General features: G+C 47.9%; 1 protein-coding gene across 5 annotated transcripts in view; it reads left to right on the forward strand.

Moving 5' to 3' along the window:
* The first annotated feature begins 137 nt into the window (after positions 1 to 137).
* LMF1 (lipase maturation factor 1) overlaps positions 138 to 19289 on the forward strand; it is a 214112-nt gene continuing 194960 nt past the window's right edge. The window contains exons 1-2 of one of the 5 annotated variants that reach the window (XM_074599073.1): positions 138 to 230; positions 18032 to 18345. In XM_074599073.1, coding sequence (XP_074455174.1) covers positions 18270 to 18345 — 76 coding nt within the window. In that variant the 5' untranslated portion in view covers positions 138 to 230; positions 18032 to 18269. The other 4 variants (XM_074599072.1, XM_074599079.1, XM_074599071.1 and 1 more) reach the window with 4 other exon arrangements.

Genomic DNA, 19289 nt, shown 5'->3' on the forward strand with positions numbered 1-19289 from the left:
GGGCGCCCCCGCCGGCGGGCCTGTGCCGCCCGCCCGCCCGCCGCACTCCTGCCGCTCCGCTGGCCGGAGCCGCCGACGAGAGGTGCCACCGGCCCGGGGGCGGCGGCTGGACGCGGCCCGGCCGCCGAAGGGGGCCGTTTTTCGCGGTGTGTGGAGTTTCCTCCTGCTTTTGCCGCTGCAAATTGTCTGGGGGGAGCTTCGCCCGTAGTACCGGTGGGGACACCTTGACGGTGGGGATGTGTTTTATACCCGCGGCGTGCACAGTGGACCCCCCTCACGGGGGAGGGGGTGCCGGGGAGTGTGTATGGGGTGGACCGGGGCTCTGGAGCCCTTTTCCAGGCGCCGTGGGACGGGGCTGCCATAGCGAGGAGATGCGGAGCGGCAGCGGGATGGGGCGGCAGCAGCCGCCCGCCGGGGCTCCGGTCCGGCGGGACGCACCAGGCGGTTCGCGCCCTGGGGGCAGCTCGTTAGTCTTTAAGCCCCTATTCTGAGGGGGCTTCTGGGGGGGTCGGTGGGATGGCAGAAGCACCGGTGCGTCCCGGTTGTAAGCGGGGCTGCTGCAGCCCGCCGGCAGCCGAGCCCCGGGGCCGCCGTGCGCTCCCCGCGTCCCCGGGCGCGTCGCTTCTCCCCGCTCTCTCCAACGGGCAATTAACGGCAGGACACGGAGGATTGCTGGAAAGAATCGAAACGAGACCCTCCGCGCCCCCCGCCTCGCCTCTCCCCGCAGCCTTCGCCCCCCCCCCGCTTCCCCCTCCGGATGCGGTGCCGGGCACCGGGGAGCCTCCCCGGGAGAGCAGAGCCGGGGCTGCCCCGGCCGCGTCCCCCCCGACACCGGCGGTTTGGCACCGTCCGGAGGAGGATGCGGCACCTCGGGGTGAGCCTGTGCGTCTGGGGGCGGCGGGGGGGGGGGAGGCTTTGCCCGCAAAATCTGCCCCGTCGGCTCCGGCTGCGGGAGAGCCCGGTGCGGGGCTGCGCGGGTCGGGCCCCGCAGCAAAACCCCCTTTCCCCCCTTTTTTAAAAGCTCTGCCCGCTGGATCCGGAGAGCTGCCCCTCTCGGAGCGAGCCCCGGGTTTTCCAGCGTTTATTTGGAGCATTTGATTCTAATTATCCGCGGAATCCAGCCTTCTAATTGCGACTGGAAAAAAAAAAAAGCAACTCCCCAAATTGCAGTTTTATCCGTTGCTTCCCCCCCAGTCCCGCTACCCCCCGGAAAAAGAGGGTCAAGTACAAGATTTACAGGGGAAAAAAAAAAATAATTTGAAATTGTGCGAGTGCTTCAAGCATTCCAGCATTTAAAAAGTAACAGGAACGTGGTGGTTTTGAGAGCATTTTGTTTAATTACTGGGATGTATAATCACATTGAAATAAAGCACACACGTTGAATTTAAATGCAATGCTGTTTAAATGTGCCTGAATGTCCGTGTGCCTTTTGTGTGAAAATTAATGTATTCTGTTAAAGTCCAAAGCAGGGTTTCATTTTAAATAAAAGTTCTCTCACTTCCTTATTAGTCGTTTCTCAGGATTTCAGCTTTCAGTTTGCAGAGTCAAAGTGAGTTACCTTTGGAGAAAGATTTTTTTTTTTTAAATGTAAATTTACAACATGTCTTTTTTAAAAATACTGTCTTTAAGGCTCAAGGCGTGCTATATGTCTTAAACTTGCAAATGAGGAATAATTTAACTTTTCTTCCAGGACCCAATCCAAAACTTAATGAGATTGTGGAAGAGTTTCTGTTTCCCTGGGCTTTGGACCGGTGGTTTTGCAGTGCAGTTGGACACTTGACAGAACTTTTTCTTCCTCATCTGACAAATAATTAACGTACATTTCTATAATGCCTGTCTCTTTTGGTTCTCGTAGCTCTTTAGTAAGTTTACCTTACTGAAATTCTGTGAGTCGGGTAAATTGTATTATTTCATCCGTTTTCGAGGTGGCTGAGTCAATGCAATCATCACTATTTTTAGTCCAGCTTTTCAAAGACAGCGTCTCCGCATGAGGAGTCCATTCCTTGGAAGGTTTGAACCTCATTGCGTGACTGAGGCTGGGCAGGGATTTGTGGGACACTCAGAGCTTTGGGGCAAGCCCAAGGAGGTAGGAATGAAAACAAGAGACCCTGTTTTCTGATCCCTGCCTTCAACTACAAGTCAAATTCCTGCAAAAGAAGCCCTCAAGGACAGCAGGAGTTAGAGACGCTGGTTTTCTTCCCCCTTGCGTGCTGCTGCCTTTCACAGCTCCCCAGCTCTGCCCAAGGCAGGGAATTGCATTTCCCAGCCCACACGCTTGAATTCCTCTTTGTCCAATGCAGGTAGAAGGAGGAGGACAACATTCAGTAGTGGCTTCCCCTTGCTCCAGAGATGGGCACGGGGAAGAGGTAGTGCCTGGAGCCCAGGGCAGGGTACGTGTCCTGCTTCATGTCTGGTTTTGTGATCTTGCACAGACCATTTCATGTCTCTGAGCATCGGTTCTCAGCTGAGCTGGTGGAGGGAGCGGCATTGTCCTGCCTCGTAGGCTGATTCGAGCTGGGCAAGGCTGTGAGAAGTTGAGATGACACAGGGAGAGGAGGGAGCTGGAGCACTTGGGAAACTTCAGTTTCTTTGCTTTCCTGAGAAGTTCACTCATCCATGAAATGGAATGAGATTACACTGGGACAACAAGTGGGTTCAAGTGGCGTCATTTGTCTTACAGGGTCTCGTGGTCAAATTTTGTATGACAAAGTACCAGCGATGTTTGCACAGGGATGGGCAAATGATGGAGCTGCCAGGCAGGTCTCACAGTGATCTCGCATGATGTGTCATCTAGGCCTGGTCTAATGCTTCTCTGTCTTGACCCAGCTCGCTGCAGGGCAGACCCTGACATCAGGATTTCCAGGAAAAGGGTGCAAATCTGGGAGGGAAGAACCGAGATTCCCTCTGCCCAATGGAGCGTTAAAGAGCATACTCAAGCGGGGCATGTTTAGAGAGGATTTGGTGGAATCGAGCTGGCTGTTCCTGACAGGGCGGGCACAGCAGAGGTCCACCAGCTGCCTGCCAATATTGGCAATATTGCTTCATTTTATTTAAAGTCTGACACAGTCTCCAATAAAGTTCCTGGCCAGCTCACACCACCGTTGCTTGAGATCAGGCGCTAAATACAAGGTCTGCATGTTTGGCTCCATCACATTGACACTTGTCACCTGGGAACCTTCAGAATCCCCATGGCATGGAGGTGGCTTAACCTCCCATCCCGATTCCTCTCTGCCACACCTATTTGTTATGCAGGAATAAGTGTGTGTGTGCATCGGCATCAGAGCCCCACTAATGTCAGGGAGGAGAAATCTCACCTTCATTAGAAGACAGGGAAGGCATTTTCAGAGCATGAGAGCAGGTGGGAACCACTGCAGACGATGGCATGTGCTCTGCAACGCACACACGTACTGCGCTCCCTCCCTGGCGGGGTGCTGGCCCAGCCCAAAGGTGGGCTCTGTCGCTTAATCTGATCAAGTGGTAAAGTTATAATTTTTCAAAAATTGGCTACCTTTGAACTGTGAGCAGATTTTACATGGGAATTTCAAAGAGCAAATAGAAAGAGCCTTACAGGGGAAGAAAAAACAACCCCTGATCAGATAAGAGTAACCTATGCGTCGTGTTAAAATAAGCCTCTGACAACTGCAGGATTAATGCTCTGCCCAGAGGATACAGCAGTTCAGTGGCAGCTCAGAGATTGCGGTGAAAGAATGTTCAATCCTTTTCAGGACAGCTACTGATATCTGCAAAGAAAAAAAAGACCTATGGTAACTTTCAACTAATTTCAATTAAAACGGCAGCAGAAGAGCTGAAAAGCTTTGCTCTCAAGATGAACTGCAGTGATGGGTCCAGTCCTACACCGTGCAGTTGTGAAGGCACCAGCACACAACCAGTGCCTGCTCATGCCATTTTAAGACTAAATTTATATTGCTAAGCTGCTTGCAGATCAGTTTAGGTCCAAAATTTGTCTTCTGTTGACGTGAAATGAGCCTTGCTGCTCTGAGCAATTCAGGAGTAAAAGGGACAGAAGTTTTTTGCAAATTTTAATTAATGCTTGGGGTATTTAGTCCTTGGCATTGCCACAACTCCCGCCACTGTGCCTAGCTGTGCTCTAGGAATTTTTGTTTTCACCTGCACAGCAGGAGTGAAAAATTAGTGTATCCTCTCATGAAAGTCACTGTGTGCTCCCACCACAGCAAGAACAAGTTTTTTATTGCACACAGCCTCATCCAAAGCCCGTCATTAGAGGTGTTTCCATGGATTGTGAAGAGCTGGGGACTCGAGGCTCTCACCGCTGCGAGTGGATGCAAACATGCACCCCTTGCACAGCTGCTGCACTCTGCTGAGAACAGGGGTAAGAGAGAGACTTAAATATTAGTTTAATATTAGTTTTTATTGTGTTAATGGGGTGCTTAGCTCCGGCATCCCTCCTTTTTCTGGACAGGAATAGTTTGGCAGCTGCAGGGCGAACAATGGAGGAACGTGTTCCCCAGCAGCTCTTTTCCAACCCATGAACATTTACCTGGCGTTGATACAAGAAACTCTGTGCACCTGCACTGGGCAGGACACCACTGACCTCTCTCTTGCTTGAAATGCAAGTGGAGAGGAGTGCACAGGATTCCTAAGCTCTTTTCTAGGTTTCATCATGGCAGCAGGTATCAGAGGAAAAGGACATTTATTTTTAAAATGCTTTGACTTCAGGGTGAGTCAAAGGCAGTGAGGGCTTCATGAAAATCTTTACCGTGTTACGTTGGGCCTGGTGTCGAATTTCTGCTAAAATAAAACAAAATAAAACAGCCCTTACTAACAAGGGCTTTTATCATTATTAATTCTTTAATATCCCAGTGGAAAAAGTTAACTAGTGGCTTGTTCTGCATTTTTATCTTGCAGTTTTCGCAGCCTGAAGTTGCACACCATGGTGCTCGCAGCCCAGGACCCGGCTGTGAAAGCAATTACAAAACCCGAAAGGGACGGCTTTCCCTTTCGGTCTCAGAAAACATGCATGTGTAAAGACCAAAACCAGTGGAAAGGGAAAGATATGTCAATATGTTATTTCTGTTCAAATATTCCAGGATACCAGCAACAAACCAAAATTTGCTTTTGTGAGATCAACAACACGCAGGTATGCATTACACATTAAAAGCCAGGCGAGACACTGGTAAAAGATCTCTTATTTTGTCCTGCACAGCATAGGCTGTACGGTGTCTTTTCAAAATACCAGAGAACCACAATTCTATTAATTATGATTATTGTGATTATTAATCGTTTGTCCTATGGTACCACTTAAGAATCCCTCTTTGGAATCAGCACCCCATCATTATAGATTCTGTAAAAACACAGGAGGAAAAAAAGGTAATTCTTCCTCTGAAAATCCTTTTCAGCCTTAATCTTGCTAACCCTGGAGTTAAAGATCGGATTTCCACAGGGAAGTATCAGGCATTTTAATGGAAAAAATATTACCGCCAGAAAAACCTTAACCAGTAGAAGGAAGCTCCCAAATTCTTTGTGAGATCCCCACCTCCCATTTAGCAAACGCAGCTGAATGCTCAGCGGGATTGTGTATAACTGCATTATACATAATTGAATGTATGTTTTCTTTAGAGGAGTCCCCAAATGTTAATGCTGCTTTACAAAATAGTTATTTCTGCACACATTCACTTTCTCTGTTTTATTTAAACCCAATTCCTGGCAGCCAGAGGGGCGAAAGACTAGACCTGAATGAACACAGAGTAATTTAGGGTGCCAGGGACAGCAGGGTTGAGGTGCTGGTGGGGACAGCTGCTGGGTGCTGTGACAGTAAATGCTTGTTTCTCTGTCACTTTTGCAGCTGTTTGGAACACAGCAAAATAGGGTCGGGCGGGGGGACGTGGCGGCGCGCATTTTGTTGAATGAAGATCAGCATCAATGATGCCTCAGCGCCTGCCGGCCCGCCTGACATTTATGAATCGCTTTCCCTTTGAGACTTTAAGGCTCAGAGCCTCGCTCTTAAATATCTTGTTTGCGTTACTTGCTTGGTTTTCACCTTGTTTTCTTTTCTGACACCTTACTTTTTACTTTGAAAAGAGGTGAACGTGAGGGAAAATTGCGACGTGAAAATAAAAGCTGACAGTAAATAGATGAGCGAGCAGAAAACCTGACACGGGTGATGGTCCACACAAAGCTGCGTACCAGCAGGAACTGCAGAACAGAGAGGAGGTCATCTGATGTTCTAATCTACCCTTTTATCACACTTTTTCCTTTATAGCTTGATCCACCTTCCAGTAAAACTGAAGGAAAGGCTTCCATTGCCTTTTACGAGAGTTGGATTGGTCCTTTAGATTATCAACATTTGTCTGCCATTTAATAGGCTTAAAACTTTGCAGCTCGTATTGTTGAAAGACACTGTTGAAACATGATGTCCCCTGAGCTCGGGTCGGCTGAGGTTGGTGTTCGTTCCTGTGTCCATCCCAACCCGCGCAGATCTCAGTTCGATCTTCAGCAATGAAAACTGACCCAGTTCCCTTTTTTTTTTGCTAAATCTTTAGCCTAAACCCTCCGCTTCTCCTCAGTAATTTCCTCAATTATCCAGTTTGCTTTACAGACATTTCCATTTAATGTGGAATTTGCCGTAGAAGTTTCATAAAGACCCCACAAAGGAAACCATTAGCTTACATCTCTTTAAATTTATCTAGCCAAACCTTGTGGCTAATCCAAAGGGAGAGCAAAAACTGCAGTATACCAGAGGCCTTTAACAAATAGCTTATTTTTCTTTCCCTATACAATGCACCATTATGTAGGTTTTTTTTCTAAGGAGAACAATGCAAGCAGCAGTGATGGGAAACTGGAAAAACAAAAGAGGCATTTAGAAGGGACCGGTTTACAGCCTGAAAAGCATTGAATAATGTTACACCTGATAACAGATACTTTCTCAGAGACCATCGAGCAGTTTAGCACGGCGGTATTTACTTAAGTGGGATACATGGCACACGCCTAAACTCATCGATGACCGCCGAGGCCGCTTTATTAAAGTGGTTTTGCTAAAAAACCCAGTATTTACGAACTCAACGTGGAGCCAAGTGCTTGACGACTATAGACTATGTGAAGTAGAAATCACGGCAGCATCAGAAGTGGGAAATAATGAAAGTACGAGGAATTTAACCTAATGTTTTTCCTCAGGGATTTAATCTAACGCTTTTCCTCAGCGATTTAACTCAACGTTTTCCCTCAGGGATGGGGCCCAGGTGCGCCGGGGTGAGCTGAGGGGCTGCAGCGGGCCCTGGCCTTCTTAGGCTGGAGGTGGAGGAAGGGGGTTTGGACCCAACTCCTTCCCTTTCTGTTTTTGTTTTTGTTTTTTTTTTTTAACTTTGCACTTTCTCGCCGTTTTCCAAAGGCCGCTCCCTGGGGCCGTGTCGTACAAACGCCGTTTTTCCACACAAACCCCCGCCACAGTAACCATCGCCTCAGCGGCCGCCCTGCGGGCCCGGCGCGGCGGGGGGCGGGCCGCACGCATGCTCGCTGTGGGCTCCGACATGGCGGCGCCCAGCGCGGCGCTGAGGCAGAGGCGGGCGGCGGCGGCGGGTGGCGGCGCCTCCGAAGCCCCCGAGAAGGCTGTGGCGGGGCCGTCGGGCAGTAGGGCCGGGTCGCCGCCGCCGCTATCGGGCACCTTCTGGCTGACCCGCATCGTGCTGCTGCGATCCATAGCCCTGCTTTACTGTGAGTCTCCGGGCGCTGCCCCGCGCCTCTTTCTCTCGCCGCTGCCTGGGGAGCGGGTGGGGGTCCCCCGGAGCCCCGGGCTGCTGGGGACCGCCGGGCTGGTCGCCACGCAGAACCCCGTGAAGTCCTGGGGTTGACCCGTCCGTCAAGGCCTTCCCCGCTGCAAAGCCTCAGGTGGGGCAGGCGGGACCCTTGCCACGGGGAAGGGGGGTGAGCTGCCAGTGCCCTGACTGTCCCCTCCCGTGGGGTCCATGGCGGTGCTGAGGTCCCACCGTGGTGGGAGAGGAGGCCTGTGACTCTCTTAGGTTCTTGCTGGTGAAGTTGTTTGGGGAGCAGGGGGCTGCAGGGGGCCTTGCCCCCCGGTCCTGGTTCTGGGCCCTATGCTGTCATGGCAGGGGTGCAGCAGTTGCACTGAGGAGCCCTGCCTGCTTTTTACCAAAGCATTGCTTAATTTTGGGGGTAGGTGTTTGCATACACAAAGCTTGAGGGGGTGACTGAGATGTGAAACGGGAAGAGCCTCTTGTTTTCAACTCTTGCTTTGCTGGTGGACGGGGACCCTGCGGCTGATGGCAGGGGTGGCGTTGCGTGATGTTGGGGCTCCTGTATTGGTGGAGTTGGAAGGAGAGTTTGCTTGTGCCATGAGGCTGGTACCTGTCAGCACAGCCAGTCGGAGCTGGTAGTCTTTTTTCTTCAAGGTAGGCCTTGTGTGCTAACTGTGCAAGAGAGAAACTCCTTGCCTTATGCAGAAGCAGGTCTTTAGCATCTTACATAGTACTGGAGAAACACAACATCCTTCGGTGTCAACACTACCAGTCAAGACATAGGATTGACATGACCTTGAAACAGTTAACGGTGAAATCAGTTTCCAACCTCGGCTGTGCTCGTTTGGCTCTCACTTTGGCAAGGAACACCGAGAGCTGCGCTTCGAGCCCACTAGTGCTCCACTTAAAAAATATTCACAGTGAAACCTAAACTGACATGTAACACACTACGTTACAAATTCTAAACTTGCCCCAGATTTGTCCACAAAATCGTTAGGATTTGTAGGCTGCCAGCCTGCTTAGATTATTTTGCATCAAAACCATGCAGAAGTTGTAGTTTTGTATGGTTTTGACACGTGCTCTGTTTCTAGTTTGGTTTCAGCTCTCGGTGAAATGCAGGGTTATGACTCTTTCAGTCAAAATGAAAGCGATTCCGATATTCCCCCGTGTGTAAATCCAGACTGCTGAGTTTCCCGTAGCTCAGTTTGCAGTTTCCTTATGAAAAACTGATTAGCGTTCTCCGCTCTATGTTTGGTGGAGGCCTCTGCTTTCTGATGGGGCATTTGGGTTATAAATGTGCTCCATCCAGGACCAAATGCTGTCCTTTAAGGTGGTGGCGTGTACGATAGGAAGGGGCTGGTGGGAAGGGAGAGGCGGTGGCTGGAGGGGGTGGGAGTTGGGAAGGGGATGATGAGGCAGAGGAGGCAAAGAGCAAGTCAAACGTATGGGAACTTCTGGTGAGTGGGAGACCTGATTTGGGATGAGAGCAGTAAGAAGAACCAGTATCCCGTTTGGGGTCAGGTGAATTACAACATGAAAATGATTGAAACCTACGAGCTGGAGGGAGAAAGGGAGGGTGGGCATTTGTAAGGCAGAGGATGAAGCTGAGGCTGGTGCCTGAAAGTGGGATGACAGAAAATAGGGAGAAGAACTGAATTTGGCACTTTTCAAAAGAGGAGAAGAGAGTGGGAATGCCGAGGAGTGGAAAAAGCGGGGAGGAAACCCCCAAATGCTTCCACAGTCCAGAGTGAGGAAACGTTTTTGAGAGAGGTAGTGCAGAGGAAAGCATTTGGGTACCAGAGCTGGAAGGAACAGGGTAGGAGGATGGCTCTGTTCTTTGTAATGAAGGAGGTGCAAGAAAGGAAAAGTTTACCTGCTTGTTATGCAACTTCACTTGATTGTGATCAGATAACAGTGATTTCTGCTGTTTGTTTTGGTTGAGTAACAGCCAAGGGACCCAAAGCCAGAAACCTGGGCCAGATTTGAGACAGGTCGAATTCTTACTTGGGCTGTCACTTGCAGTGATGTTGGGGCTCCAGCTCTGATCCCAACACAGGGGAGACACTGCACAGCCTACAACTGAAGCGCTCATGGAGTGGAAACTAATTGGTGTGTCTGAGATGGAGAGATTGTGAGGAGGCAGATTCCTCTGTCAAAGGCTGCAAAACCATGACACGGGTGTTGGGGTGGGATGCTCTCGAGGGAAGGTGGGTTGCCTTTTGATCTCTTCTGAGAGCCTGGGTTTAGAAGCAGCAGAAAACAATTTAGAGGCTCTGTGCCAAGCACCTCTTCCAAGTTCTTTTCTGAAGATGGAACTATTTACTCTGACAGATTATTTTTTTTTTTCCCAGACACGGCGATTCTGCACACGCCGAGTCTCAGACTTACTGAGGAAACGGTTGATGCCGTTGTGACAGTTTGACATTCCTCAGTCGTGGGATGTTTTCCCCCCTTCTTTCATTTCACCCTTTTAAATGTAACCCTTTCATTCCTGCTGTGTTAAGCAACAAATCCTTTCGGGGCATCTTGTGCTAAAGTATCAGGAAAGTGGTCACCCCCTGATGATCGTAGCTCCTGCCTGTTAGTGCAGCTGTGAGAGCTGAAAGCTTGTTCTCTCTCCTAGTTGGAAAGGGAGGGGTGGGAGAGCAAAGGACCTTGTGGACGGGATGGAGAGAAACATGATTTGGGGGGTACAGTGATTGCTGAGGTGAGGGGCAGAATTACCAAGAATTATTTGGGGGCCTGTCGCCTCCTTCCTGCCCCCTACTCCACTATTGAGAGGCTGTTTTATTGCCTGATGTGAGCTGGGGAGATGCTTTCCCTTTGAATCTCCTCCTGTGGAAGGAGGACAGGCAGAGCAAGGCAGGTGTGAAGTATCTTGTGTGCCCTCCCTTCTCCCCCGCCCCCTTTGGTTATAACAGCTCTCCTCTTTTTTTCTTTTTTTTGAAGGGGTTTTCCAGAAGCAGCCAGAGCCTGGGAAGTCCCTGGCAAAGCAGCTGCTGTCTGAGAGGCAGGTTAGAGATGGGAAGGTGGGAAAGGATCTGATGATTCCTGGAGGCCGGTGACCAAAGGCACATGCTGCTTGCAGGAATGAGAAGGAAGGGGAAAATGGATCCAAACGGAAAGTTCTCAGTGAGGTTTGCTCTCTGCAGCAGGGCTGTGCCAGTGGGTCCTCCCAGCTGAGCACTAAGGTAAATGAAACGCCTGTCTGTGCAATTCTGTCTTTAATAGTAGCTAGTACTGTGCACTTTTAAATTAGGTGACACTTAAATTCTTATAACTGGCAGCCCTCAGAGAAGTTTTCAGATCTGGGATCTCTTTCTCCACTTTACCAAGTAAGTGTGGGCAGACCAAGTGGTAAAACCCTTCCAGAGGAAGAGAGTGTGAATAACACAGAATCCATCCCTGTTCGCTGAGGAAGAGAACAATTGTGTAGGTCTTACCCTGTGCCCTGCTGCCCAGACCCCTCTCTGTTTCTGTAGAGTCATCTTTGTATAGTATTGGTGTGCCAATGGAAGAGACTTGTCTCACAGACTTCCACCATTGCAACCTGTCCGTCACTGGCTAATTGCAATCTTTAATACAGTAATTCATGGGACAGGGAGGCTTGGAGAAATGCCGTTTTGATATTTGAAGGTTTTCTACCTTGGTCTTGCACTGTGTGTTTGTTCTTTATGGCAGGAATTGGTACTTTCTAAGTACAGAAAGTCTTTGAGGTCTTGTTGGAAGTCCTGTTACAAGTAAATAGCTGGTCCCAAAGCTCTTGACAACAAATGTGCATTATTTGCTCCCTTCACCCTTCTTCTAAATCATTGTTAAGTGCCCTTTTTGGATGGTTACTATCATCAGATTCCAGATGTAGAAGTTCAAGTAATTAGATACCACCCTTCCCAATTTCAGCCAGGCTCTGTAGAGTGCTTTGAAATAAAAGCTATTATTGAAATCCAGTTTATCTTCCTTCTCCGTATGTATTGTTTAATAGTAGTATTTTCTTTCCCCAGAGCTAGAGCTACGGGAGGTTCATGCTACTTCTTCCTAATTCTGAAATCTAAAGCCTTCTCGGGGGGATTTGGCTTCCTGTAGGTTGCTGGCTCTCCCCGGTGTCCTTCCTCCTCTCTCTCTTTCTCTCTGCCATCTCCCCTGCTTTCCCCCTTCTCTTCCCTCAGTTATATTAAAAGGCTCCCAGTAGCTTTTAGCTTACCTAGTCAGGATTATAGAACATCTTCAGACGCGTTTTCTCCCCTGAAAGGTTTTATTTCAGCGCGGTGCTTGTTAGCAAGTCTGCACAACGAAGGCAGTATGTTAGCACCGTGTCCTCTTAGCAAGCTACATGCCTCCCATTTAAGTCTGCATGAAAGAGCCACGTAAGCGAGACAGAAGTGGGTTTGGTCCTGAACAAAGCACTTACACTGTGGGGAGAAAAATTCATAGCAAGCAGTGATAAGGGAAATGATAACAAGAACCGAGAAGGGGAGAATCTGTCTCCCAGTCTGCTGCCTGCCCAGAGCTGGTCTGGAGCAGAGGGATCTTCTCAGGGCATCCTGCAGCTGCAGGTTGAACTGCCCCTGGTGTGGTTTTGAACAGTCTGGGTCCTACGAGGAAGCTTTTTAGCAGTGCCACAGCCCAGCCTTTTCTGTTTGCTTTCACATCATTTCAAAGAGGCAATGGGGATATAAGCGCTTAAAAAGCCTCCAAAGCAACCACCCCAAAGTCTTGAGCTTTGCTGCGAATGGCAATAAAACAAAAAAGTGTTAAGAACAGACTACTTTGTTGTGTGTTTGTTTGTGGCCGTAGGGTTGCACGATAAAAAGGGGGTGTTTGGTTTCACTCAGGCTCTTTGCACAGTACTATGGTGTTGTTGCTTCTCTGTTGCAAAACTTTGCAGGGGAATTTATCGATTGAAAACTTATTTGATTCATTTCTCAGATAATAATGAAAAGACCGTGGATATTCTCCCCCTTCTTTTCAGTAGTACAACCTCAGCTTGACAGCATCCAGCAAAGGGCCTTTTTTGAATGCCTTGTTGGGTCAAAGGTGCACTTGATATATGGCTGCAGGCAGATTTTTTGTGTGTGTGCAAGATGTAGTTTGGTTTTCATGTAAAGCTCTGTGCTTTTGGTTCATTTCTTCTTGTGGTTTGGGCTTTAAGTAAAAGTTAAGACTTTTAATGGGGGGAGAGAGAAAGCCATATGACCGGAAAGTTTTGGATTTCACATCTTTAAATCTTTACAGAGCATGAAGAATGGGATTCTCTCATTCTCCTACCATGACAGGCTGAGCCTGGACTGGGGGAAAGGAACTGAGGTGACAGGGCAATATGGATAGACCAAATCATTTCAGATGGGTGACTCTTGTGGTGCATACTTGGGTTGTATTTATTGGTAGCATGTGGGTTTGAACAAGGAACGTGTTCAGTTTGGGGAGACAGAGGAGGTTGGGAGGGGAAGGAGAAGGTGGAGGGGGGGGGAGTTAATGGAAAAGTACAGTAAAGCACCTTCTGAGGTGAGAATAAGTAGTCAAGGTCTATTAGCAGTTGATGACAATTTACATGTATTACTTATGTAAAGATCAGCTCGCAGCAGGTAGAGGAGCGTGCTCCCATGTGAGCTGTCAAAGGCTCCTTCTGCCTCCTGAGTGGGAGGGAGCATGGGAGTCGCTGAGGCTGAGGTTTTTTTTCAATCTGCAAAGGAGTGAATAGTCTGAAGAATGGCAAAGTGATTCGGATGGAAAGAGAGGAGACTGGCATGGGCTGAAGATACGCAAATCCAGGAATAGTTGGTAAAAAGTCCAGGCAGTGAGCAGCCACAGGGGTGATGGGGTTTTATGCTGTGTTTGGGGACTTGGGGGTGTGCAGAGCTGTGCTGGGAGTCTGCAGGGGATGTCCCTGAATTAGGAGCCCAGCCGTGGCCACACATTGTTCCCATCTGTGATGCTGGAAAGGATAGCTATGGGAAAATTTCGGTTTTTGCGTCCTGGTTGGCAAAGCGCATCCTGAACTCTGAAAAAGTGCCCTTCTCAGTCATGCTTTTGGTTTGTAAGATGATATCAGACAGTGAGAGTCATTCTGCGGGGCTTGGCCTGCTAAAGAGCCTGGAAGGAGCGGGTGACTCTGGATCAGGCCTTGCGTTAGCTTATTCCATCCTGGAGGAATCCACCGTGGACTCCTTGGTGCAGTGTATGCCCAGGCTGGAGGTAGCTGGGGTGCTGATGGAGGCAAGCTACCTGGTGCATAGGAATGCAAGTGTCTGTGCTGTTCTTGCAGGAAAAAATAAACCCTGAACTGATGGGAGACACTGATGAACGCATTGCCCAAAGTTTGCAAATCCAGGAGTCGGGTTTGCTCAGGAGGAAAGCAGCTTCTCCTGAGCGAGGTGCAGAGTCTTGCAGCTGTTGGTGACTGAGACGCTGCCCGCTTGCCTGTCTGACAGCGGTGCTCAGCAGCTGCCCGTCAGACTCTCTTTCGCCATTCCAGCATCCCGTTGGGTAAGGCCCTTCTCCCTTTGCTGCCACAGATGAGAACATCCCTGGGCTGACATGGACCTTGCAGAAACCCAGGAGCACAGCTTTACAGACTGTTTGGAGGGGCTGAGGTGGATGCAGTGCCGTTGCTCAAGCAGACTCAGTGCCTTGGACCCCATGGTGTGGTTGAACCCAGCATGCTGCGTAGGTGGGTCCCCACTGCATCGTCAGACTTACGAACCAGTGAATTCTGGTTCATGTAACAGAACTGCTCTGCCAGCCTCTTGCCAGGAAGAAGCTACAGGACAAACAAGAGAAGCGATTAACCTTGCCCTATGACTCGGCAGTGCAGTGAGCATGCCAGCCAGTGCCCAAGGTGGAAGCAAACTTGTTTCACCATGTTTATTTGGAGGGAGTGGGAAGATGGAGAGTGGAAAATCCCCAAATACAAGGCCAAAGGGAGAGAGGTTTCAGAACAGGGGTTAAGGAAGAGGAAGAAAAGCACAAGCTTTGGGGGCAAAAGGGACTTTTTTCCCCCCTGATTAAGCCAAGATTAAAAGGATCCCTTCCTGGAGAAGGGAGCAGGGTCTGTGTTAGAATCAATTTAAGGATACAGTTTCTCAAGAGGGGTTCAGGGAGAGGAAGCAAAGACATGCTAATAAATAACTTTTTTTTTTCCCTGTGGAACTGTGCATCTCCTGTGTTGCTAAAATCCTTTGCAGAATCTGTCTTTAGTTTCAGCTATTGCATGTGTCCGGTAACATGGGAACCGCTGCCTACAGGGTGAAGCCTCTTGAAGGCTTACCTGGTGCTTGGGAGAGTAGGTCTAGATGATTTGATGTCAGGATTTGAGAAGTGGGTGCTGCCCAAGGGATGTGCCCTTCAAAGGTACTCCAAAAGATGCTGGAGATGAGTGGAGTGGGAGCACGGCGTGGTGCGAGGCAGTGTCTCAGCTTGGGGAGTGTCCAGGAGAGGGAGCTGGATCCGGGATGGAGCAGCATGACTGGGAAATGCTGCACACGTGTGAGCAATAAACGGCGCTCGCCGGACGTGGGCCCTGATGGCTTGGGAGAGTGATGGATCAAAATGTAAGTGCAACGATTCGGATTTGGTTCGGGTTAGATGAGTCCTTCATAAACTAGGGCTGCTGCCGATGGGATTTAGCTGTGAAATGGAAACGTGCAAAATACCAGCAGTGCAGCGTCTTGTGAGAAATCGATGTTCTGGGGGAAAATCACTTCGGAGCCCAAACAGGGCAATCTTTAGATGTGCAGTTCATGGCAACCTATAATGCAGTCTTTGCTGCTTACAGACTTAAAAAGGCTGTATGGTATTTTGTACATACAATGTGTACTTTTCTGCAATTGCTATAGTTTGTTTTTCCTAATTTACCCTTTCCTTGTTTATCTTGCATACTGTGCAGGGGTCTAATTTAGATTTTTTTAGAAAAAAATCTGCTGAGCAGTTATGGGTTGGGGCAGCAATTTCTTTAGCATTTAGAGGTGAATTTGATAAGCACCTTTGGAAAACTGTCCGGCAAATTGCAGTGCTAATCAAGGGAAATCAAACCATGGAGTTTTAAGGCAGAGATGGTCTTTATTTTTATTTTTTTTAAACCAAAAATGAAGATATTAAGTTGTCTGAGGCTCAGAAACATTGTATTTCTGCTTGTTTCGTGTGTCAGGTTTTCTGATTACGCATTTGTGCCGGGCAGAGTGTTGGTAGAAAAATATGAATACTCTAAAACACTTAATTTGCGGTCCAAAGCTGATTCTTTAGTGTTGTGATCATTTTTTTCCTCTTCTCCCTCCCTGTCTGTAATTGAGTAAAATATTCTGCATGTCTTTTATTCCTTTGGAAAATCTTTCACTGTGTGTAAAAGATGAACAGAAAGAGATACAACCAATTAAACCCCCAACTTTATTGTGTTAGCGCTGTGATTCAGGATCTGTTGAAATCGATGGGAACCCTCCCAGTGACCTCAGATATGTGTTGGATTGAGTTTTACTGGTTTTTCAAATGAGAACAAAATACATGCCGTGTGCAAAGAGATGGCGTAAGTGTTAAGTGGATTAACTGGAGACCTTTTTGTGTGTCTGGGGGGAATGGGACATTTATTTCTGTTCCCTGGGGCTGCGGATTTTTGGTTGCTAGTCAAACTTCAAAGAAATGGGAATCCAGGCCTGAACGCGGGATATAGTTTCACATAGCCCTTCTACCAGTGTTCCCCCAGTGAGAGACATCAACCAGATGAACACCAGAATTCTTGTTTGCAGAATGACAGCATTCAGATAAGGAAGGAAACAGATTTGATCATTAACTAAGGAGTATTTGGAGGGAAACAAATTGGCCTTTTGCAAGACCTCTGGTATTGCTGCATGTGACGTGGCTGGTGTTTGGATAATGTTTGAAGGATGGGTAAGTTAGCTGCTGGGAGCAAAATGTATGAAGCCTAATCAGGAAATGTTGGCCTTCATCATTTTTTTCTGAGAAATGGAGTTACGAACTGCAAATTGGTAACTGGAGGAGATTCCTAAAATATGAGATAATCCCTAGAAACTGACCAACTTTCTCTGTAGAACATCAAATTCTAGGTCTATAATCTGTAATTAAATTGCTTATGCGCTGTTAAAAAAAGCATATGGCTGTTCTAAGATTGTCTGGTGCAAGAGCATAGACACTATAAATGAGAGAACTGTAGTGACATGTAAAAAGTGGCAATTTAGAGGACAGAAAAATATTAAGACTTTGTATTTCCAGCCTGCCAGGAAGTGAGAGGATCCAGAAGGTCAACCCATAGCATAACTACTGTATTCTGCAATTGCCATGTGTAACCATTAACCATTACTCCACCAGAAGAATTAAGGTGTCCTTTGGGTGCCTTTTGAATGGTGTGTATGAGTTTAAGCTGTCTCATTAACAATATTTTGAAATATTAAGTGTTTTCAATACAAGGAAATAATCCAATACTTGACAGATGCACAGATAGCTGTATGTAAAAATGGAGATATGTTGTCGTCTAAAGTCAAAGCATAACCTTGCAGGAACAATCTGTTATCAGTCTGTGGTGGGTTATTTGTACTGGGAACAGCAGACGTTGTAACATGTTAACACCGTCAACACCAAACCCCATGCTGGAGCTGTTGTCTATTTACGCAGCAAAATGTTTGGTGAAACTGAAATAGGAGGGGCCGGAAAATACAGCCCTGTCTTTGCTGCTGCAAAGCTGAAGGGAGTTGTGTGCGCTCTTCTGGCTGCTTCAGCTGCGCTTCGCAGGATCGGTGCGTGAACTGAGGGCTTCCTGGTGTCTCCTTTCCACAGTAGAAAGGAAATTCTGTCTGAAAGTCTTGAAATTAATGCATTGCTTTCACTTGTACTCCGCAGTGCAATTAAGCTGTTTTCCTCATCTGCATTAGGAGATGAATAGTGTATGTGACTAACCTAGGGTCACGCAGAGTCTCACAGAGCTGAGCTGAGCCTCCTGTTTCTACACTGGGTCAGGTCGCTCAGTTACAGGGAGCTTTTCCCAGAAGTGCATTGTTGAGTTTGCCTGAAGCAAGTGGCATGTCCCTTACAGCTGTTGAGGAGAACATTGTCTCAAACCAGACTCTGTGCCGTTTCCTGGTGTGAAGGCAGAGACAGTATTTATAGAATTCCTCTGCATTCTGCGTTGTGGTTAATAGAAATGACTGTGTTGTATTTTAATGGAGATGAGGACATATGAATAAATTCCTTCCCGAGGCATGAAAATTCTTCTGTAACTCTGGACTCAAAATATGTACTTCAGCCTGGATGATTTCTAATACTGATATATTTTTTCCCCCCTCCTTGTTTTCCTCCAGTTGTGGCCTTCCTGGTGGCGTACCATCAAAACAAGCAGCTAATAGGAGAGAAGGGGCTGCTCCCTTGTAAACTGTACCTGCAGAATGTCAAAAAGTATTTCAGAGGGAAGATAAACTTGGATGCTCTGAGCTATGCGCCAACAATCATCTGGTTTCTGGACTGGTCAGACATGGACAGAACCTTGGACTACCTCTCCTTGTTCGGCCTGGCAACTTCAGCCTTTGTATTGATAACTGGATGTGCAAACATGGTCCTCATGTCCGTCCTGTGGGTTCTCTACCTCTCGCTGGTCAACGTTGGACAGATCTGGTAGGTTAACAATCTCTCTGCTTTGTTTTTTTCTGTAATCTCTTGCTGTTCATTGTACACATTGACTTTCTATTACCATTTGAGGTTGGTAATCTGGTAAGGAGCGATGTAGGAATGTGAGATAAGGAAAGCATTTGGCAGAAATGAGTTATGGGCACACCCCTGCGCTCTCTCTTACCTGGGATATCTGCCCTGATTTCTGTTGTCCTCTGTGAGACGTGAACTGGCTGCATAATGTACCACGCTACATGTTGTCCCTGCTGTGGAGTACTTTCCCTCATGGCTGTTGCAAGGGAATTCCCCTAATAATTGCTTTTGAGATGGTTTCTCAATTTTCAGTTCTATCCAGGAGAGAGCTGGAACACTCAAGATAAGTACATGAAGCCTGTTAGGAAAAAGTAAAGGAGAAATACTGTCTGCATATCGCCTTGCTGCAGGGAAAGGCTATGGCGCAAAAGGAAAGGCTCTAGGTGGTTCTCACACTTGTTAAGGCCCCAGATACATTGCTTAAGAGAATGGGCCCTTAGAAACCCAAATTTCATTAGTTCACCTCTTCAAGTGCCTCTCTGCCTGTAGCAGAGATGATGTGGTAACTTTGGGGAGTAAAAGGCTATGCCATGAAGAGGTGCTCAGCCTGTGGATATGATGCAGCTGCGTCACTGTGATGTTCTTCCCAAATCTTCTGGCTCTACAACACATGACAGGACACCTACCATATAGATGAATTTAATTTTAAGGATTTGCATGTGCTTGGGCTGCCCCTTGTCCTGTCCCATTCATTCCTATCCTACTCCAGATGGTATGTAAGTGGGTGAAGGATAACAGCTTCAGTTTTCTGAAAAGCTCTATTCTCTGAGCTCTTAACTCAGCGTGAACTTAAGACTGTGAAGGAAAGCCACAAAATTTGAAAAATAACTTGGTGGATAGTTTTCCGTTGCCCATTTCCAA

Source organism: Larus michahellis, chromosome 8 (genome assembly GCF_964199755.1).
Source record: "Larus michahellis chromosome 8, bLarMic1.1, whole genome shotgun sequence".
Classification (NCBI taxonomy): domain Eukaryota; kingdom Metazoa; phylum Chordata; class Aves; order Charadriiformes; family Laridae; genus Larus; species Larus michahellis.